Source organism: Pipistrellus kuhlii, unplaced genomic scaffold, assembly GCF_014108245.1.
Source record: "Pipistrellus kuhlii isolate mPipKuh1 unplaced genomic scaffold, mPipKuh1.p scaffold_m20_p_3, whole genome shotgun sequence".
Lineage (NCBI taxonomy): Eukaryota > Metazoa > Chordata > Mammalia > Chiroptera > Vespertilionidae > Pipistrellus > Pipistrellus kuhlii.
The window spans coordinates 92,371,225-92,394,999 of record NW_023425529.1 but is presented as its reverse complement, the minus strand read 5'-3'; the positions used below and the strand labels follow the sequence as shown (position 1 = coordinate 92,394,999).

Genomic DNA, 23,775 nt, shown 5'->3' with positions numbered 1-23,775 from the left:
TCTTATGGTACTTAAAATAATGACGCACCTTATAATCAATGGCATGCTAGATTTAAAATGGTAATAATAATTACACATACAAAAACAGTAAAAAATATTAAAAGATCTGAAAAAAATTAATAGAGACAAACCTCTCAAAGCTGCTTTGGTAAAACCAGCTGCTCTCACTGCTGTCATAGGTCTAGTAACTCCATCCTTAAAAGAATAGGAATAATTTAAAAGTACTTAGAGTTCTGCAAATGACACATAACTGCAATTTTTATTTTTTATTTTATTTTTGTTAATCCTCACTGGAGGATATTTTTCCCATTGATTTTAGAGAGAGCAGAAGGGAGAAGAAAGGAGAGAGAGAGAAATACTGACGTGAGAGAGCTACATCAATTGGTTGTCTCCTGCACTTGCCCTGCATCCCTGGGGCGGGGAACCCGCCATCCAGGGATATGCACTTGACTGAAATCAAACTTGAAACCCATCAGTTCACAGGCCAATGCTCTAACCACTGAGTCATGCCGGCCAGGGCTAACTGCAATTTTTAATTCTGTACTTCTGCTCCTCTATGTCAACTCTGTCTCTACTTTCATTTCCCCCTATAAATGCCTTTTTTTTTTTTTTCTTTCTTCTTTTTTGTTTTGTTTTGTTAATCCTCACCCAAGGATATTTTTCTATTGATTTTTAGGGAGAGTGGAAGGGAGGGAGAGAGACAAAGAAAGATTAGTTGCCTCCCTCACGTGCTAGTCAGGGACCAAGCTTGCAACCGGAATCAAGGTATGTGCTCTTGACTAGAGTCAAACCTGCTACCTTTCAGTCCTTGGGCTGATTCTCTCTCCACTGAGCCAAACTGTCTAGGGCTCCCCTATAAATTGATAATTCCTTGATTTAACTGGGCTTACTCCATTTGAAAGAAAAAAGTACCTCATAGATTTTTACATAGTACCTTATATAGCCTACTAGAGGCCTGGTGCATGAAATTCATGCACAGGAGGGAGATTTCCCTCAGCCCGACCTGCACCATCTCCAATCTGGGACCTCTTGGGGGACATCCCTCTCACATCCAGGACTGCAGGCTCCTAACCACTCGCCTGCCTTCCAGCCTGATAGCCCCCTAACCACTCCCGTCAGCCTGATTGATGCCTAACTGCTTCCCTGCTGGCCTGATCACCCCCAACTGGGGGACTCTGGTTGGATGATGTGGGGCTGAAGGGACTGGGGGACTCTGGCTGGATGAGGCAGGGCTGAGGGGACTAGAGGACTCTGGCTGGATGAGGCAGGGCTGAGGGGACTGGAGGACTCTGGCTGGGTGAGGCAGGGCTGAGGGGACTGGAGGACTCTGGCTGGATGAGGCAGGACTGAGGGGACTGGAGGACTCTGGCTGGATGAGGCAGGACTGAGGGGACTGGAGGACTCTGGCTGGATGAGGCAGGACTGAGGGGACTGGAGGACTTTGGCTGGATGAGGCAGGACTGAGGGGACTGGAGGACTTTGGCTGGATGAGGCAGGGCTGAGGGGACTGGAGGACTCTGGCTGGATGAGGCAGGGCTGAGGGGACTAGGCGCCTCTATCTTGTGGCTGTGGGTGCTACCATCTTGTGAGGGTATGGCAGTCAATTAGGATATTCCCTTTTTATTGGCTGTGGACACCACCATCTTTGTGAGGGCATGGCAGTCAATTAGCATATTCCCTCTTTATTAGATAGGATAAGCTGGCTATTCCCCTACTTTTGGATGGTATCCTCTATGCCCATGAGAGAAACCAAAGACATAGTTGTAAATGGCAGCATGAGAAAAATGAGTCCCAGGCTACACCATACAATCAAAACATCAGTTCATGTTCATTCCCCAGTAGAATTTCATCTGAGACTTCAGTAAGTCCAGAGACTTTGCCTCCAAAGATTTCAAACAGCCCAATCTGTAGCCCACACTTTAAAGAATCAGGGTAATTATATCAATAATATATCCTTTAAGATTTTAAATAATATAATAAAGAAAAGAAAACTTTAGTAATATTCTAAGTCACAAGAGAGGCCCCAAATGGACAACCACACGACAGAGATACCTGGATAGCCCCTGTCACTGGTCTTCCCATTGATGATGTCAGGGATGTCTTGGACTAGTAAACAGAAAACTAAGTTAAAACAATTTTTAAAAATCTACACTTAATTTTATAAATTAAATTATAAAAGTTTTTTTTATAACCTTTTCTTCATTCTACTGGCAAATTAACTTAAACATAATTTTTTCCATGTATCATCTGAGGACATAGGGTCAAACAGTAAAACTCTAAAGCAGACATCAGCAAACAACAACCTTCAGACTTTGTAAAAAAAAGTTTCATTGGAACACAGCCACATCCATCTGTGGCTGCTTCTGCATTAGGAGAAGCCCTGAGGAGTGAGTGGGGCTGGCACTGGCAGCAGGTGCAAGCACCAGGCTGGACTGTGCTGTGTGGGAGCAAAATTTTCATTAACCACCAGAGGCTCTCCCCAATGACGACTGGTGCCCTGCCTTGGACTGGCACCCTCGCTCACCTGTTCCACCATTCCGCTACATCCAATGCCCCCCATGTTCTGTGCTCTGCCACCTGCTGCCGATGCCCACCATTTTCCGAGAGCATCCCTGGTGGTCAGCGGATGTCACAGAAACTGGTTGTTCAGTTGTTTGGTTTTTCTGCCATCCGGTCTATTTATATATTAGGGATTTATAGGTAAGGCTACTTTTTTCATTCATATAAAGGGACAGTATGAAGGCAACTGCCCTAGACCCCGGTTCTGAAATCATTTTTTGACCTCTATTATATATAAATATATATATATATATTTGTGTGTGTGTGTGTGTGTGTGTATATATATATATATATATATATATATTGTATTTCTATTATATATTTTTTCTGACCTTTATCATATATAAAATCTTAAGGACTGGGAAATGATATCCCACCTCATTCTCTTATTTCTCTATTATTTCATGTAAGCTAAAACATCCAAATTTGGGAAACTTATAAAAGATTTTCCTTTATGGATGTTTATATAGCATCCTTTCTCCAAAAATCTCAAATAAGAGCAAGGCCCAAATATATGTCTTTGAAAGTTTTCTTAAATTTTACTTTTTAATGCATTAATAAGTTTTTAAAAATTACAAACATTATATTTATTATATAACTTCAAATAAAATGTATGAATGGAATACACATGAGACTTGGTCATATTATGTAAAAAAATGAAAGGAAGTGGATCAACAAACACAAGGTTTACAAATAGAAAAGGTAATAAAATGTTTTCTGACATATTTACAATCAAAATGACTAGAATATTCAAAGCTATTAAATTAGATTTTTATAATGTTTTTAACTATTCAAAATAGAAAATATATTTGGTTCATAGACTGAAAATAGCCAAAATTGCTAAGGACTGCCTAAAATGAATTTATCTATAAGAAAAAGCATCTTAATATTTTCAGCTTAAGAAAACCTACCCCATATCCAGTAGCTACAGGTCTAGTAACTGCTGTGCTTGGTATTTTAGCAGTTATCTTGGGGAGAGGGGAAAGAAACATAGTTAATAGAATTCAGATTAAGCTACATAATAGAAAACTGGAAGTGTAAAATATAGATTTATCAATAGAGAAATGTTAATATAATATTTAGAATTAATTACCTTTTAAATTATCCTATATATTATGAAGCTTAGGAATTTTAGATATTGAGAAAGAAATTTATTCTGGAATTAACTTCACAGGAGAAAGGGAACTTGAGAATGATCTGAAGTGCCAATAGGAATGATCTGTTTTCATGGTTGCTTCCATCATTCATCATGAATTCTTATTACTGCCAGCCACTAGGTCTAACAATAGACAGGATTTGGATTCAGAGAATTTGGTTTGAAGCTCAGCTCGTCCCTCTACTAGTTGAGTTTATTGAATCTCTTTGAATCTAAAATTTCTCATCTTTGAAATAAGGATACAAGGTATGCATGTTGATCACAACACTGTAGTTGGAATCAAACAGAACCACGTAGGTGAAACTGGCCTAAACATGTCAGTTGTTAGGCATATTGTTTGAAATACTTGTTGTTTTTTTGTTACTCTTCACCTGAGGATATTTTTCCACTGATTTTTAGGGAGAGTGAAAGAGAGAGGGAAAGAGAGAGAAAGAAACATTGATGTGAGAGAGAAACATCGATTGGTGGACTCCTGCATGAACCCTGACCAGGGGACTGGGTGGGAGAGGAGCCTGCAACCAAAGTACGTGCCCTTGACCGGAATTGAACTTGGGACCCTTTGGTCTGTAGGCTGATGCTTTATCCATTGAACCAAACCAGCGAGGGCTGTTTGAAATATTTAATTAAAACATCAATAGATAAGTTCTACTTCTTGCTATGATGGACTACTGTTTTAAATAACTTTGCCACTAAGAAATAAAAAGCTGGGTACAATAATATTTTTGTAAAATATTAGTTTAAATACATTAGAGAACCATTAAGGCAGTGAAGAATTGCAAAGTCTCCAGTTAAGGAAAGGGGGAGGTTGGAGAGGTGAGCCAGCATTAGGCTCTGCTTTTCTCCTATAGGCATCTGCTTGTTCCAAAGACATGGCTGAGAAGCTGTGCTTAGCTTTCTGCAGACTCACAGGCCTGAGGAGATAAACGCTGGAGCTGGGGCCTGCCCAGGTGGCTGCCCTTGTATCCTCTCAGCTACAGACTGTGATCTCAAAAGGTTCAGACTGAAAAGTAAGTTAGAAGCATACTAGCCCTTGTAAGGACTGAAGTCCAAGTCAGGATCACCTCAAACTCAAATGGATCAGGGTGAACCAGGATTTCTAGTATCTCTAAGGTCAAAAGCAAGAGTAAACTCTCTACTGAAAGATTAGATCACTTTTGGCTGCATTATCCAGTAGAACTTTTCTGCACTGATGGAACATTCCATGCCTGTCCTGTCTGATGAGATAGCTACTAGCCACATGTTGCTGCAGAGCGTTTGAAAAGTGGCTGGCATAACAAGGACCTGAATTTTAAAATTGTATTTAATTTTAAATAATTTAAATGTAAATTGCCATATGTGGCCAGTGGTTATCATACTGGACAGCAAACACATATAGCCTTATTAACTCTCAAATTTTTCATTTATACTGTCTGTCATTCAATCAAAAATAAAGAGACATAAATGAGGCAAGACTACCTAACCAAAAGCCAAGAAAAACAAATGAAAAGAAACCCCGAAGGTGATACATATAATGAAAATATCAGACACAGATTTTAACATAAATATGCTTAATATGTCCAGTGAACTAAAACACAAGGTTGATAATTTCAGCACAGAATGGTAAAGTATAAAAAAAATATATAAATTCTAGAACTGAAAATATAAAATTCTAGCATTGTCCAGGAAACAGTAAAATACTAATTTATATCAGACTTTAATAAGTTAAAGACGAGTATTATAATTTTTAGGAAAACACTAAGAGAATTTTTATAGATGTAAACTTCTAAAATAACAATGGGGAGAAATGGAAATAACAAACAAAGAAGACAAGAAAGAAAATGAAACATAAAAAGGCAGAAAAATTGAAAAGCAAATAATAACAAATTGAAGCCAATCCATTAATTTCATTACATGCAAATGGATTAAATAACTCACAAAAAAAATGATTATCAGACTGTATTTAAAAAGCAAAACTCAATTACATGCTGCTAATAAGAAATAGAAGGATATGAAAAGGTTGGAAGTTAAAGACTTGGGAAAGACATATCATGAAAACACTAGACAAAAGAAAGCTGATATAACTATATCAATATACTAATATCTGACAAAATAGACAAACAGAATTACTAGAGATAGTAATTTCATAGCAATAAAAATCTCAATTTACCATGAAAATATAACATTTCTAAATATTTTTATTCCAAATATATAAAGCAAAAAACTAAAAAAATCCATAATCATAATGTAAAGTTTGATCATATCTTTCTCTTAATAATAGCCCCTTTCCCCCAAATCAGTAAAAATATAAGACAAAAAAAAAAAAAAAAAAAAAAAAAAAAGCCCAACACACATTAAAGACTTGACCTAATTGACTTAATAGGTCTTAGAAAAAGCTGAAAAAGATAGTCTTAGGATTTTTTTCTATGAGAACAAACTGAAGGAAAGATTCCCCCCCCCAACTACTTACAAATTACTAAATCTGGTGTGTGTGTGTGTGTGTGTGTGTGTGTTTAGCAATGGCCAGATCTCTTCAGATAGAGCCTACCCTGTCTCTCCTTTATTTATCTTATACACTCATGTGTCATACCTTTCTTCCCGTACCTTAAGGTCAGTCTTAACTGTACATACCCTTTACTATTCAACTGTAAATTTATCCTAAGTAGCCTCTACTGATTGTCCCAGTGACAAATAACCTTTTTTTATGGTCCCATAACAACTTATACTCTTTCTTACCGAACTTTCTATATTTCACTTAGTATCAACCTGTTTGTTTTCAACTACAAAAGAGAGTTGGCATATTCCATACACTGTGCAAGTTAGATGTCTATGCTTTGCATAACATACACAAAATTTTTAATAATATTGAAAAATATCACTCTAGCAATTCATAGGCTGATAGAATATTAACAGAGGATCATTAATCCAAGGGAAGAATAATTTGTAAATTAAGCTCCAATGTTTTGAAGAATCAATGTTTATGTAACTTTAAAAATTACAAATATTTTTAAACAATGAGTGATTTAGGAAAACATATTCCAAACCTTACATAAAATTTATATTCTCAAAAGCATAAAAAATTATATGATGTAATATATAATTATAAAACATTGCTAAAAGAAATTAAAGAGAAGACAAATAAATGCAAAACATCCCATGTTCATGGATTCAAAAACTTACTATTGTTAAGATGTCTATACCACCAAAAGAAATCTACGAATTCAATCCAATCCCTACCAAAATACCAATGCCATTTTTTTAAGAAATAAAAAAATTCATTCTAAAATTCATTTGAAATCTCAAGGGATCCTGAATAGCCAAAAGAATTTTTAAAAAGAAGAACAAAATTAGGAAACTCATAGTTTCCGATTTCAAAACAGATTACAAAGTTATGGTTACAAAAACACAGAGGTACTGGTGTAAAAACAGAATAGACCAATGAATCAGAATAAATGGACCAGAAAAAAACCCTTGTGTATATGGTCAAATAATCTTCAACAAGGGTATGTATATAGAGTTACACATATGTTGATACATATGCAATTTGATACATATGTGATTTTGTTGTAGTGACAGCAAGTTTCAAAACTTCATATGTCAAGTTTTGTAAAGATGTTAACATCATAGATATTTTATGCTTTAAAATGTCGAATTTCATGCCAAATAAAGAGCATTTGTGGGAAGTTTTAATTCATTATTTTGAAGAAAACTGCTGCTGAATACTTCAGGAAGCTTCATGGTGAACATGCTCCATCTCAAGATACTTGTGAACACTTGTTTAAACGCTTTAAAAGTGATGAAATCGATGCGAAAGACAAAGAACATCCAGGTCAACCAAAAAAGTTTGAAGACCAACAATTACAAGCATTATTGAATGAAGATGCATGTCAAACTCAAAAATAACTTGCAGAAAGATTAAACATTGCTCAGAAAACAATTTCCAATAGTTTACATGCAATGGAAAAGATTTTAAAGGAAGGAAAATGGGTGCCACATCAAACTGAACAAAGGACAAATGGAAAACTGAAAAGTCATCAGTAAAATGTTGCTTCAACGGCACGAAAGAAAGTCTTTTTTTGCATCGAATTCTTGCTGGTGATGAAAAGTGGATTTATTTTGAGAATTCCAAACGCACAGAATCATGGGTTGATCCAGGTCAACCATCAACATTAACTGCAAGGCCAACTCACTTTGGAAAGAAGACAATGCTCTGCGTTTGGTGGAATCAGGAAGGTGTGGTGTATTATGAGCTTCTAAAACCAGATGAAACCATTAATACTGATCACTACAGACAACAAATAATCAACCTGAACCATGCTTTGATCGTGAAACAACCAGAATATTCCAAAGACACGACAAAGTAATTTTGCTTCATAACGCACCATCACATACTTTAAAACCAGTTAAAGACACCTTAAAAGATCTTGTGCCTGGGAAGTGTTAACCCACCCGCTGTATTCACCAGAACTTGCTCCTTCAGATTATCACTTGTTCCAATCAATGGCACACGCACTTTCTGAGCAGCACTTCAAAATGTACAAAGAAGTGGAAAATTGGGTCTCTGAATGGTTTGCCTCATAACAAGGAAAGTTCTATTGTTACTGTATCCACAACTTACCTGAAAGAAGGGGGAAATGTTGTAGCTAGCAATGAACATTACTTTGAATAAAGCACTTTTGATGTTTCTCTTGAAATTATTACAAAATCCGCATTAGTAACCAGTATACCTAGTATTCGCAATAGCTAAGAAGTGGAAGCAACTCAAGTGTCCACAGAACAAAATGTGGTCTATCCATACAATGAACTATTATTCAGTCTTAAAAAGGAAGGAAATCCTTCACATGTATGAACTTTGAGAATATTATACTAAGTGAAATAAGCCAGTAACAAAAGACAAATACTGTATGATTCCACATATATGATGTATCAAAAGTAGTCAACTTTATAGAAACAGAAAGTCGAAGGATGGTTGCCAGGGACAGGAGGAAAGAGAATGGGGAGGTTTTTAATGAAAAGAGAGTTTCAGTTTGGGAAGATGAAAAGGTTCTGAAGACTGGTTTCATAACAATGAGAATAAATATATTTAACAGTTACTCAACTGTACACTTAAAAATGATTAAGATTGTAAATTTTGTTGTGTCTTTTATCACGATAAAAAGTTTACTTACTGGAGGTCTTCTGCCATGATTAGTTCTCACAGCTTGCTGAAAAGCTGTATCATTCTCCAATTCCTAAAATGAAAAGAAAATTTAACATTCAACATAAAGTGAGAATTTTTTTTTTAATGTTGAACCTCTGCCCAGCCAGAGTGGTTCAATTGGTTGGAACATCTTCAATGCACCAAAAAGCTGCCGGTTCAATTCCTGGTCAGAGTACATACCTGGATTGGGGTTCAATCCCTGGTCAGGGTGTGTATAAAAGGCAACTAATGAAGAAGAGGAGGAAGAAGAGAAATAAGAGGAAGAGGAAGAGGAGGAAGAAGAGGAAGAGGAGGAGGAGGAAGAGGAAGAGGAAGAGGAAGAAGAAAATGAAGAAGAAGAAAAGGAGGAGGAGGAGGAAGAGGCAGAGGAAGAAAAAGAGGAAGAGGAAGAAGAGGAAGAGGAAGAAGAAAATGAAGAAGAAAAGGAGGAGAAGAGGAAGAGGAAGAAGAGGAGGAGGAAGAGGAAGAGGAGGAAGAGGAGGAAGAGGAAGAGAAGAAGAGAAGGAGGAAGAGGAGGAGGAGAAAGAGGAGGAGGAGAAAGAAGAGGAGGAAGAGGAAGAGGAAGAAAAGGAGGAAGAAGAAGAAGTTGTTGAACCTCTTCTGTTTGGTATTCATGATCCTCTCTAATTCATCTTACCCCATCTGTTGATGTTCAGTAGGGGCTCATAGTCTCCTATCTTCAATTATCCCTCCTTCCCACTGCCCAAAATATTAAGGCTCCTTCCTCTGGTAGGAAGAGGAGTACTGATAATGTTGTTCAATTGTAAGGACACTTTATTGGACACTGTTTAAATGGGTGGCATCATTATGTCTAGTTAAAGATCAAGTTTGCTAGGATATGGCCTTTCTCCTGTTTCTTTCCTCCAAGTAGGAAAGAAAAGCAGGAACAGAGAACTCATCTCTCTCTTCTTTCATATGTGGAGCTGTGACTTAGAGGAACTTGCTGAGAAAGCCTTGGGGAGAGAAAAGAAAATTTTCTCTATAAGCAATGGGGAAACGCTTCATCTTGCTCCATTTTTGTTTGCCCAAGTGAAAATAGCTTCATCACTCTGGAGCAATGAAGTCTATGAGATTCAGACTAGAGTTAACCTGGGTACATGGAGAGCTCCATGGAGTCTAACCTATAAGATCATTTGGAATCATAACCTCAATTGAAATAAAATGTTATGCTGTATCGGTGAAGATATTGCTTCAGCATATGTCTGAGATTTTGCTGTCTGTGAATTCCTCTAATATTTTTATGGTTTCCCGTCTTATGTTTAAGTCCTTTATATCCATTTTGAGTTTATTCTTGTGTATGATGTAAGTTGATGGTCTAGTTTCATTTTTTTTTTTTTTGCATGTATCTGCCCAATTTTCCCAACACCATTTATTGAAGAGACTGTCTTGACTCCATTGTATGCTCTTGCCTCCTTTGTTAAATAATAATTGAGCATTGTGGTTTGGGTCCATTTCTGGGTTCTCTATTCTATTCCATTGGTCTATGTGTCTGTTCTTGTGCCAGTACCAGGCAGTTTTGAGAACAGTGGCTTTGTAATACAGCTTGCTATCTGGTATTGAGATCCCTCCTACTTTGTTCTTCCTCAGGATTGTTGCAGCTATTCAGGGTCTTTTTTTATTCCAGATGAATTTTTGGAGAGTTCATTCTAGGTTGTGGCACATCTACACAATGGAAGAAGAGAAAGAGGAAGAGGAAGTAAAAAGAAAGTAATTCTTACCATTTGCAACAGCATGGATGAACCTGGAGAACATTATGCTAAGCAAAATAAGCCAGTCAGAGAAAGATAAATATCACATGATCTCACTCATTTGTAGAATATAATGAACAACATAAACTGATGAACAAAAACAGATCCAGAGACAGAGAAGCACCGATCAGACCATCAAACCTCAGATGGAAGGTAGGGGAGGGTCAGGGAATGGGGGAGAGATCAACCAAAGGACTTGTATACATACACATAAGCTTAACCAATGGACACAGACACCAGAGGAGTGAGTGCATGAGTGGGGGGAAGGGTGGGGGAGCAATAGGGGGTTAAGGACACATATGTAATTCCTTAATCAGTAAAGAAAAAAATGTTATTATTCTTTGTTGATTCCTGACCTGTACTCACATTCTCCCTTAGGAAATTTGAGGAAAGGAACAACTGTCAACAGCAAAATATGAGTGTTTCTGGGTTTCTTGGACAAAATGCCATTTTTACACTCCCAAAAGGAGTCTTTTTAAAAAAAAATATATTTATTGATTTTTTACAGAGAGGAAGAGAGAGGAATAAAGAGTTAGAAACATCAATGAGAGAGAATCATCAATCAGCTGCTGCCTCTTGCATACCACCCACTGGGGATGTGCCCACAACCAAGGTACATACCCTTGACCGGAATCGAACCTGGGACCTTTCAGTCTGCAGGCCAATGCTCTATCCACTAAGCCAAACTGGTTTTGGCCCAAAAGGAGTCTTACCAACAAATAATCTAACCTTTAGGAAGTGGTTATAGGGTTAAGCCTCAGACTGACTTGCTGGCAAAGTCGAAAAACAAGTCCCAGCTTGGAGGGCACAGCCCTCTAAGAATAATTAAGCTTGATCTTGTGACTGCTCCCTAGATCTTTCCTGGGCAGCTAATGGGCTGTGGGAGGGGCAACAAGTGCTACGAAAACAAGAGAAACTTAAAAGAACATTGTAAATTACCTTGTTTGTCTCTAACTATAAATAAACCATCAGCTTGCAGTCTGGATCTGTTCTGTGGCCTCAGACAGGCACAGAAGATCCACCTAGACTCAGCTTATTCTCTTGTCTGTCTTTTCTTCATCCTTCACCAGCCCTCCCTCAGGCTCACAGAACCCTTGGCTGTGCTGGCGCGGCACACCAACCAGCCTTTACTTCCTATTCCTTTGCCAAGATCACTCTAGCTCTATCTAATGCTTCATATACAACTTATGTGCAATTTTTATACGAGCCTCTGATTTATTTCAATCTACAGTAGTCCCCCCTTTTCTGCAGTTTTGCTTTCTGCCATTTCAGTTATCCAAGTTCAACCACAGACTGAAAACATGAATCATTCCTTTGTCCAGGGTATCCATGCTGTATATGCTTCCTTCCTGTTAGTCACTTAGGAGCCACCTAAGTTATCAGATTGGTTATCAGACTGATATAGTATGTAAGTGTGTTTGTTCAAGTGACACTTATTTTACTTAATAATGTCTCATTCACCTCTGTTCATGTCATCACGAAGGCATTTTATCATCTTACATCATCACAAGAAGGATAAGTACAGTATAATAAAATGTTTTGAGTGAGAGACTATATTTGAGGGAGGTCATGGTCTGACTCCTGGTCAGGGCATATGGCCAGGTATTGGGCTCAATCCCCAGTATGGGGTGTGCAGGAGCAGCTGATCAATGATTCTCTCTCATCACTGATGTTTCTTTCTCTCTCTCCCTCTTCCTTCCTCTCTGAAATCAATATATATATATATATATATATATTCAAAAAAAATAAAAACAAAACTACCCTGAGAAAGAGCCATTTAGCACTGTAAGGGACACCAAAGGAACACAGCTAAAATATCTAAAGGATGCTCCCTTGCTGACAGGACTGCAAAGGATGCTGCCAAGTTAGATAACTCTATTATGGCCCTAATTCTATATATTTTTCTTCTGTACATCAAACCAAATTATGACCCTGATGAAAACACCTGGGCAGAAAGGCCAGGTTTTTCCCTAAACAATGAAGGATAGTAGATGAGATATCAAAAACTGCTGTTCCCAACTAAGGATCAATGGAAAATTATAAAATCCTTCCATGACTCTCTCCATCTAGGTCAAGATGTCACATACTCTTTAGGCCTATCTCAAGCAATAAAAGAAGTCACTCAAGCCTGTGCTCTCTTTTCAGTTCCCATCCCCATCTTCTTAAGCACGTGCAGAGAAAGGGTACCTTCCCAAAGAGGACTGGCAAATAGATTTTACACAAATGCCTCCCGCCCCTGGGCTCTGCTCTCTCCTAGTGTTCAGACATTTTTCCTCGATGGGAAGGGGCCTTTCCCACGCTGAATAAAAAGGCAGTGGAGGTAACCAAAGCCCTCCTTCAGGAAATCATTCCAAGGTTTAGACTGCCCAAAGCCTCCGAAGTGACAACTATTTTTATTTTACTGTACTATCACCTGGACCCTTCCTTTGTGGCCAAAATCATCCAACAAACAGCCAAAGCCCTAGACATTAACAACCATTTACATAGTTCATAAAGGCCTGTCTTTTAAAAAGGTAGAAAAGGCTAATCATACCTTAATGAAAATATTAGCAAAATTATGCCAGGAGACTTTGGAGACATGGCTTTGGCTACTGCCCATAGTCCTCTAAGGTACAAAAGCACTCCAAAGTCAAACTTAGAACTAAGCCCTTTTCATATTTATACAGGAGGCCCTTCCTAACCCCTGACATATATTTTGACCCAGAAGTCTAGGAGCAACTTAAATATATCATCAGTCTGATATGGAAAAGAAGACATTTTGGGGGGGCGGGGGTTGGAAGAGAGTACAACAGCCTGGTTAATTAATATCCCTAATGCACATTCCCGTTAGCCTATAGTCTAGTCACTTCCCCTTCCTTAACACATTAAGCGCCCAGCCTGTTTTGTCTTCTGAACGGAAAGTATAGTGTCGGACACCGACACTGGTGACTGGCTGGGCACTTAACGTGTTAATTATCTGCAAGATCTGTTTAGCTAAATACTCACATTTTATAGAGGCCATAAACCATGAACAATACACAATCCCTGGAGGGGGTTATCAGTGCTGGTGCCAGGCCAGGCCTTTAGGTGTGTGGTCTCACAGCCCCCATCCCAGCACGGAGCTTTTTGCAAAGCCTAAGGTCAGGAAGTCTGATCCTTATTTAGGGGACAAAGAAACAAAAGGGTATAAAGAGAAAGCTTCCTCCATATTGGCTTGCTTACGATTTGGAAACAGGCTTCCCTGAGTCACGGTACCAGTACATCTGGAAATAAATGGGTTTTCCCTGTATCTCTGGGTACTCCTGTGTATTTTTTGGTCACTTGGTAAATTCTATAATAAATCTAGGATAGGCACAACAGGCTCTCCAAAAATAAGGCAATTAAATCCTTCCATCCCTAGGGAACACATCCTCTAATATCTAATGGGGACTGGTTCCTCCTTAATATTTGGAAGGGAAGCTCCCCAGAGGATCAGTTAACTCCAAAATGAAAAGGCCCCTACCAGATCTTGCTTGCCACCCCCAAGGCAGTCAAGCTACCTGGTATATAACCCTGGACACATTTATCTAGAAAAAAACCTTTCTTTCCTGAACTCTGCAGAAGGACAACCAAACCCGTGAACCCCTGGATGTCTCCTTGACCTATAAATAAATGTTCCACCACATGGCCACTGCGATTGTAGGTCTTTTCTTTGGCTGGGGTTTCTCGCAGCCCTCATTCTTTTCCTCACTCTGCATCACTAAGATCCCACTTAGCAACTTATATCCCTTGCTCTTAAAATGGTAATTCTAGCCCTACTTATTTTACTTCCCCGTTACCCTACAGGTATTAAACACAAAACTCTCTTGTCAACCTTACAAATATCACTTTAGGAAACAATCTTTCTGTCTTTCTGCCATTCCCACCCACAGATCAGCACTATAAGCCTTGAGCATATCCCCATAAGGACAAGCCCAGACCCCTATTCTCCTTTCAGGTTCCCCAAAGCACTTTCGAAAGTCTCACCCTCTGGAGGTTCATCTCAGTATCACAAAGACCCCTTTGGCTGTGTTCACCTCACTCTACCTTATAATCATAACCCAGAGAAAATGACAATACACATTTATTTGTTCTTCCCTCAACATTACTTGGGTCCCCTGCAATAAACGCACCAATAAGTCCACACTAAATCGAACATTTCCTGGGGTTTCCCCGCCTCTACTATCTTTCCCACAATCCTGACAGCGTAACATCACCCACTTGTGACCTGCCTCCCACAAAATTTTTGATAAAAATAAAATACAACCTCCTTTTGGAAGATGCACTTATTGGGAAGAATTTGTAAACCAGGCTTAAAAACTAATTTATCACATTCCTTGAGCTTGGAAGGCCCCTATGGGGCTCAGAGATAACAAACTAATAGAAGGGTCACTTTCACTGTCCTAAAGTGTAAGTGGCCCTTCTGTTAATTTGGCATCTCTGGGCCCCTAGGGGCCTCACTCCCTGGCTAAACTACACATCACCTGGGAGAGCTAGTGCACCCTCAGGATATGTCTTCCTTTGTGAACATCTTAAACACCAATTCCCCAGGATGACAGCCCCAAGGAACTTTACTACTCCATTCCTGGCTGCCTCACCCTGCATAGACAACTCCCAATTTAAGGGACAATGCACTCTATCTTATCAGGGCCCACAGGAGCAGGAATAAGTGTTCACAATATAACCTCTACAACAAGAGCCAAAAGATTCATAAGCCTAATCTTAAAAGGCACAGGAATGACAATTGGCATAACCACCCCTTGGATAAGATTCAGTTATAGTGAGGTAACCTTACACAATCTAACTCAGGCCCTAAAAGACCTTGCTACCAACACAGGGGAGGCCCTACAGGGAATTCAGGAATCCTTAGATTCTCTAGCTAATGTAGTTCCAGACAAAAGACTTGCCCTAGACTACCTCTTAGCCAAACAGGGAGGCATCTGTGCAGTCATTAACGCACATAAATAAACAAATTAGGTCAGATTGCATGTAATATCCAAAAAAAATCTATGAATGGGGTCCTGGCTTCACAGGTATAACTAAGAAACAGATCTCGATGTCCTTTGCAACACGATTAAAAAAGTTCTTCCTTCTTTCACCTGAGTATTTCTACTCCTTGGTCTATAAGTAACTATTCTCTTTTTTTTCTTTTTTCTTTTTTTTTTTTACTATTTGATTCACACCTTTTTAATCTTTTTAAATGTATATCTTCTAAATTATAACAGTTTCATGTAAAAATGATCATAATCCAAGGATTCCAGACCATACCTCAACATCCAGGGGATATAGGGCTTGGGCCCTTAGATCAGGCAGGAAGAGATCTTCAATCCCAGGCTAGGTAGGGCCTATACCAAATCTCAGCCTGAAGTAACTACAGAAGAAACAACAACCCTTCATTTCCCCAAAAGACTGTGGGATTGAAATATCTCAGAGGGAATGTAAGAGTCAGGAAGTTTAGAATAGAGAACAAAGCCCTGAAAGTCTATCCCTCCCCTTTTCCATCCTGGATATGCCTTTTTCTGACCACCTGTTCCCTGCGTTTCCCTTCCAATCTCCTGTATTTAAGATAAACAAAAAACATTCTAAAGCAGATTCAGCAGCCTTATTGACAAATGATCAACAAGTCATTATAATATCACTAGTGGCCTGGTGCACGAAATTTGTGCAAGGGGGCGGGGGATGTCTCTCAGCCAGGCCTGCACCCTCTCCAATCTGGGACCCCTTGGAGGATGTACTACTGCCAGTTTACAGGGATCGGGCCTAAACTGGCAGTGGGACATCCCTCTTGCAATCCTGGACTATTGGCTCTAACCGCTCACCTGCCTGCCTGATTGCCCCTAACCATTCTGCGGGCCTGCTTGCCCCCAATTGCCCCCGCCACTGGCCTGCTAGGCCCAAATGCTCCCCCACCAACCTGATCACCCCCAACTGCCCCTTGTTCCAGCGTGCTTGCCCCCAACTTCCCCCCCTGACAGCCTGCTCACCTCCCAACTGGCCCCCTGCTGGCCTGCTCATACCAAACTGCCCCTGCTGTCCTGTTCACCCCCAACTGAACCCCACTGATGGCCAGCTTGCCCCCAACTGGGCCCCTGGTGGTCCGCTCACCCCCAAATACCCCCCACCAGCCTGATCACCCACAATGCCTCCCCCCCACCCCCACTAGCTTGATCACTCACAATTGCCATCCCATCCTGGCCGATCACCCACAACTGCCTTCCCATCTTGGCCTCTAACCACCTCTATCTCGGCCTCGCCACCATGGCTTTGTCCAGAAGAATGTCCTGGAACGTCTCCCAGTCTAATTAGCATCTTATCCTTTTATTAGATAGGATAGAGGCCTGGTGCATGGATGGGGGTCGGCTGCTTTGCCCTGAAGGGCGTCCCAGGGTTCTCTTGGGGTATGGGGCAGCCCTGGGTGAGGAGCTGAGGGCTGTTTTCAAGCTGGCCATACCCCTTCAGGCTAGGGATTCCCACTGGGGTGCCTGACCAGCTGGGTGAGGGGCTGGTGACTGTTTACAGGCTGACCATGCCCCCCAGCAGGATCCTCACCCCATGGGGGTGTGGCCAGCCTGAGTGAAGAGCTGAGGGCTGTTTTCAGGCTAGCCACACCCACTTCAGGGTGGGGGTCCCCACAAGGGTGCCTGACCAGCTTGGTTGAGGGGCCGATGGTTGTTTGTAGGCTGACCAAGCCCCCCAGCGGGGACCCTCACCCCATAGGGGTATGGCTTGCCTGGGTAAGGGCTGAGAGACATTTTCAGGCTGGCCACGCCCCCTGTGACCCAGGCTCCCAGCCCCTCCTTAAGCAGAGGCCAGGGTGGGCTGGAAGCTTGGCTTCCTTTGTCACCAGGGAAAACCCAGGCCTCCTGCTTGCTCCAGCTCCATGGCTGCTGCCATTTTTGTTGGATTAATTTGCATACTCACCCCTGATTGGCTGGTAGGCATAGCAGAGTGATGTTCAATTTGCATGTTTTTCTTTTATTAGTGTAGATTAAATTTACATTGCAGTTTTGGAACCACTCCACTGAATCACCATGACAGTTACAGGAGGACCAAAAAGAAATCATTATCCAGAGGGAAGGGTGGAGCACAAATGCATCAGCAGTCACCCCACCAGCATCAGAAACTGAAGTCCAACCTAGGCCACCCTCACCCACATTATAAAAACCTTCTACCCAAACTCCACTGTGGTATCTAGTCCTTTGCATTCACCAGTACTCCCTTCTCAAATTAATACTTTTAATACATTTATTGTGCTTTGCTGAATCTTTCTGTCCTGTCCTCAAATTCTTTGTGTGGTGACAAAGATCTGGACCCAACTATGAAGTTGCAGCCTTCCTTGGCCTCCTTGGTGCCCTCTAGCATGACATTCACATAACTTTTATCACAGTATATTGTTATAATTATTATATTTTATTATCAGTTATTGTTATTATCTGTTACTGTGCTTACTGTATAGTTAAATATTACCATAATATGTATGTATAGGGGAAAAAACATAGCATTTATAGGATTCAGTAGTATTGCCAGTTTCAGGCATCCTGGGAGACTTGGAACATGTCTTCTGTGGATACTATACATTCCACAAAAATATACTTGGTTATTAAAAATAAATATAGGCCTGGACTGCGTTGTTCAGTGGTTAGAGCATTGGCCCATCACAGAAGGGTCTTGGGTTCAATTCCCAGTCAAGGACACATTCCTGGGTTGCAGGTTCAATCCCCTGCCCTGGTTGGGGTGGTGCATGCAGGCGGTAACCAATCTATGTGTCTCCCTCACATTGATGTTTCTCTCTCTATGTTTCCCCTCCCCCCCTTACTTCCACTCTCTCTAAAAATCAATGGAAAAAATATCCTACTGTGAGGATTAACAAAAAATAAACAAAAACAAATATAAATAAATAAATACAAACCACATTAAAAAGGAGTCAATATCAATTCACTTTTTAAAACTATACAGACAAAGTAAAATTTTTGTATAACTAGGAGTTAATACTGTGTACTTTAAAAGTATAAACATCCTTCTTTAATTTTTACTTAAAGCAATCTTTAATACCTTGCATATAAGCCACATAAAGTTAAATAAGTACAGAATTTTTGGTTAGCTATAGAAACTAGGCAACTTTCACATGAAATATATAAACAAAGGCAACCTTTAGCATAATTGATTTTAGTATTTCAGCAGATTTTTTTTGAAAAGGAAGTCTTCTAATATTCCTAAACTATTAGTAAAATTTGATTAATCAGCTCAATGAATTCTGACAAACTAAAAATTTTCAGCAAATTCTCCAATTACAAATACAAATACAACTTTCGTAATTGTTTCTATTTCATTAACAACTCGCCTAATCACTGGAATATTTTAATAACTATTTCATGTAATTCAGCTATATATTAAACTTACTATTCCAATTAAGAGAAAAGAAAACCATGGGTAAAGTAAAGCAAATATTATTTTAATATTACTATATGGTTTATTTTGATTTCTTCTGAATATTCACCTCAAATGAAACAATGAAGCCACACTGCGATGACCTAAGGAGTTAGGAAGTTTCTCTGGTGCTTTAAAAATGAGCATATTCATGAACTATCTACATTCCATTTCTTGGACTCTATCCTAGAAAATGTTTGATCAAAATATAGAAAATTACTTATGCATAAAATTATTCATTGCATTGTTGTTATATATATTAGCAGAAAACTGGCAATAGCCGAGACTGGTTTGGCTCAGTGGATAGAGCATTGGCCTGTGGACTGAAAGGTCCCAGGTTCGATTCCAGTCAAGAGCATGTACCTTGGTTGCGGGCACATCCCCAGCAGGGGTGGTGCAAGAGACCGCTAATTGATGTTTCTAACTTTCTATCCCTCTCTCTTCCTCTCTGTGAAAAATCAACAAAATATATTTAAAAAAAGAAAAAAAAAGAAAACTGGCAATAGATATCCTATGATTGAAAATGGTTATAAACAACTGTACATCTTCAGTATTATGTAGCCATTAAAATTATATTTACTTCAATTTTTACTGTCATGAGATATCTACAATGTAGCTGTATGTAAAAAAAAAAGCAAACAGAAAAGTAAATGCTAGTTCAATTCAAACATGCTAAAACTCTATGCATGAAGGAAAATCAAAGCAAACATTAACTATAATTAGTTTTGAATAATATGATTATGGGCAATTTTTTTAAATAATGAGCATATATATTTTTATAAATACAATTTATTTTCTTTATTGATATTACATAGAGGAATGGAGAGAGACAGACAGACTGAGAGAGAAACATCCATGTGAGAGAGAACTATCGATCGGTTGCCTCCCATACCCACCATGACCAGGGATTGAACCCGCAACCCAGGTAGTGCCCTGATGGGGAATTGAACCTACAACCTTTTGGTATATGGGACCATACTCCAACCAACTGAGCCACACTGTTCAGGGCTATACATATTACTTTTATAACTGGGAGAAAAGAGAAGATCATCAGTGGTTTTCATAATTTATACTAATGTAGAAAAATGCCTGTTTTCATGCAAATTTTTAAAAAGGAGTCTATATAATCCTCTGTGTGTGTGTGTTGAGAGGAAAAAACCTACATAGTAAAAGACAAGGAATACAGCAAAATATCAGGTAATATGTTTAATGCAGGTAATCTTTGAGTGGATTACTGTATTAGAAAGGATTTACATCATTCATTTTTTTCTCCAATCTTCTGTATTTTTCAAATTTTCAACAATGATCATTATCTCCTATATTTCTGTTTCATACAGAGTAAGTAAATGGTTTCTATTTTCTTTCTAGGTCTCAAATTCATAGACTACCATTTTTCTCTGGAGGAAAATGTAATTTGAAAATGACTATATGAAAAATTTCAGTAGAAGAGAATGAGATTTCCTAAATTAGTTTGAAGTCCTATAAATGCTAATATTTGACTTTTACACACTAATAAGTAAATTAGCTCCCACATCCTTCATCCTTTTTTCACACACCAATTCAAGATGAATTTATAATAAGTTTTTTTGTTTTTTCTCTCTTAAAATTGGGGAAGTAAAACTCAAAATGTAAAAACATTTTAAATATTCGTTTTAGTAATAATTTCACTTTTTAAATAACTACATCACGGGCCAAAACCAGTTTGGCTCAGTGGATAGAGCGTCGGCCTGTGAACTGAAAGGTCCTAGGTTCGATTCCGATCAAGGGCATGTACCTTGGTTGCAGGTACATCCCCAGTAGGGGGTGTGCATGAGGCAGCTGATTGATGTTTCTCTCTCATCGATGTTTCTAACGCTGTGTCCCTCCTTCCTTCCTCTCTGTAAAAAAAACACCAATAAAATATATTTTAAATAAATAAATAGCTATACCACAGAATATAAAGTAGATATAGATTTGTTGATATGAGTGGATATTAATAAAAGAGAAAATCCAGAGAAAACAGCACAGAGTATGACCATTTTATCCCAAACTATAAAGAGATATATACTGCCAATAGGAAGGCAAGCTACAAGATAGTGTGTGTGAGAGAGAACAAAAGGAGAGACTGTGGACGTACAGGGGCTGTCTAGTTGTAAGTGAGGGACTGTTGGGGGCTGCCGGACTGGGCTCCCCTGACTGGGCAGCCTCCACGGCTGCTGAAATCTCTCCTGGAGCGATTGACTCTGCTGCAGAGACCGCACCATCTTGAAGGGGGGAGTGGCTATTATCAGAAGCCTAGCCTTACCTTCAATTGGGAAGAACCAGATACTTCCTAAGACCCTACAACCACAACACCCAGGGACCAGTTGCGAATCCACAAACACCAGGTTTTAAACAGCTCAAATACGCAGACATGGACAAGCTAAGCTCTGCACCTTCTCACAGAAAGGTCAGATTTCACCTCACCCTGAGGCCTGCGATCCAGGCTGGAGACATAAATGGGCGCAGTGGGATCTAGAGGTCAGAGGAAGTCTGCATCCCACAAAATCTGCGGCCGTTGGGGCCAGTTTAGTCCTTGAATGTGGAAGAGGGTCCACAGGGCTGCTGGCAGAAGGGAACTCTAGAAATCAACCCATAGCTGGGCTGGGCACAAAAAGGCAGCCTGAAGCTTTACCAGAAAACCAGCTGTGCTGTGCCAGGGGGAAAAGACCTGCACAGAGACATGAGCAGAGTTCCATGCAGTGCTGGGGTGAAAAAATCGCAAGTTCATGCACTTACTCTGGCTCTTTTTTTTCTTTAAATCCTTGCTTTTGATTACAAAGCCCAGTACATAGGATCAACCAATTAAAAACACTGTCAGAGACTGCAGGGGAAAATTGTTTTTGTGGAACCCAGGGAACAGAGCAGAGAGAAATGATCAGAAAACCAACTCTGGAGCAGTCCATATCCCCAAACCAGTATTAAGTACAACATGGAAAACAAAATCTAAATACTGGCTGGAGAGGACTTATAGCCTCAGAGTTCAATACAGATATACTGCCACTCGGGTTGAGTCACAAATTGACTCTTGTGAAAATACAACCACAGGCAGGCTGAAAAAGCAAAAAATACTGCCTGCTTGAAACAGGATTGTGGCTTACAACACAGAGGAGCTGTGGAGTGCAGGGAACTTCAATAATGTCCTGACTAGCTGACAGGAAACAGGCATGCCAAACTGAACAGTTGAGGAATGACCTTCATTAATGCACATTTTTATCATTTATCTTTTACTTAAGAACCTAAATTTTTTTTCTCAATTGATTTTTACCTTTTTAATTATTATATTATTATTTTTAATCTGTATTATTACAACTATTATGTTACTTTTTAAAAAGTATGATTTTATTTTATTTTGGGATTGGTATTCTACATTCTATTTTCATTTAGCATCGCTTTACTCTATCTCAACTTTACCTTTATGCCAACACTCCCTTCCTCACTTTCCCCTTTGCTTGTCCTATTTCTCTTATGCTATTACTGCTTTAGATTTTTCCTATTTCTTCTTTTTATCCCAATAAAAAATTAATCCTGCTTATATATCTAATTTCTGATCCCCTGCTCCAAGTCCATACACACTTCTCTCCTCTTTATTCAATATCCAAATTTTTTTCTCTCTTCCTTTTTTTCTTGTTTTTTTTATTTATAATTTGTTTTACATTGTTATGTTTTGCCCTTCTTTCTCTTTTCTATTGTTGTTGTTACTTTCATGATTCATTAGACTGTTTTATTTTTTTGTTTGTGTGATTGTTTCTCTTTTGTTTTTCTTCTTTTTTTCCACTCCTAACTTGTTATTAGTTGTTGTTTGTAGTTTGCATTCCTATCTGGCTGTTAGTTGTTAGTATTTTTTGGAATAGTAGTTGTTCCATTGGAGTTTTCTCCCAGGTAAAGTTTTTCCCCCTTCTTTTGTATTCCCATTCTTTTCTTACTTTTTCTCCTTTCCTCGATATAATTTCTGCACTATTTTTTTATCCCTAATTATCTTTTCTCTGGTGGCCTCCTTTATTTGGGGTTATTAGTATTGTGAATACATTTGTATTCAGTGCCTGTGTGCTTTGCCTTGTTATGATATATTTTCTTCCTTCAAGTCAACACAGGAGAGAGAGAGCTACAAAACCAGGCAGCCGGAGAGGAGTGATCATTTGGAGACAAAGAAAGAGCTTGCATACAAAAAAAGGAGGCAAGCAATATGTCACAGAAAGAATTCAGAGAACTGGCCATAAGGTCGCTGAAAAGATTGGAAGGCAAATTCAACAGTATAAGTAAAAACCAAGAGGAAATGAAGAATCAAGAAGAAATGAAAAATGAGCCGAAACCGGTTTGGCTCAGTGGTAGAGCATCGGTCTGCGGACTGAAGGGTCCCAGGTTCGATTCCAGTCAAGGGCATGTACATTGGTTGCGGGCACATCCCGGGGGGGGGGGGGTGTGTGTGTGTGTGCAGGAGACAGCTGGTCAATGTTTCTCTCTCATTGACTTTTCTAGCTCTCTATCTCTCTCCCTTCCTCTCTGTAAAAAAAAATCAATAAAATACATTTAAAAAAATGAAAAATGACATCACTGCAATAAGAAGCTCAATAGAAAGCATCAAGAGTAAACTAGAAAAGTGGAGGAGCACATCAGTGAGCTAGAAGATAGGGTAGGAAAAAATACCCAGCTACTAAAAAAACAAACAAACAAAAAAAAACTTAAAAAACAAG

At 39.2% G+C, this 23,775-nt stretch overlaps 1 protein-coding gene across 8 annotated transcripts in view; it reads right to left on the bottom strand.

Moving 5' to 3' along the window:
- The window catches only part of IFT88 (intraflagellar transport 88), a 178,072-nt gene that overhangs the window by 138,552 nt on the left and 15,745 nt on the right, over positions 1-23,775 (bottom strand). For 5 of the 8 annotated variants that reach the window (XM_045588522.1, XM_045588518.1, XM_045588521.1 and 2 more), the window contains 4 exons: positions 8,860-8,922; positions 3,471-3,527; positions 2,053-2,106; positions 132-195 (listed from right to left, as the gene is read on the bottom strand). In XM_045588522.1, the coding sequence (XP_045444478.1) occupies positions 132-195; positions 2,053-2,106; positions 3,471-3,527; positions 8,860-8,922 (238 nt within the window). The remainder of the gene's footprint in view (positions 1-131; positions 196-2,052; positions 2,107-3,470; positions 3,528-8,859; positions 8,923-23,775) is intronic. The other 3 variants (XM_045588524.1, XM_045588520.1, XM_045588523.1) reach the window with 2 other exon arrangements.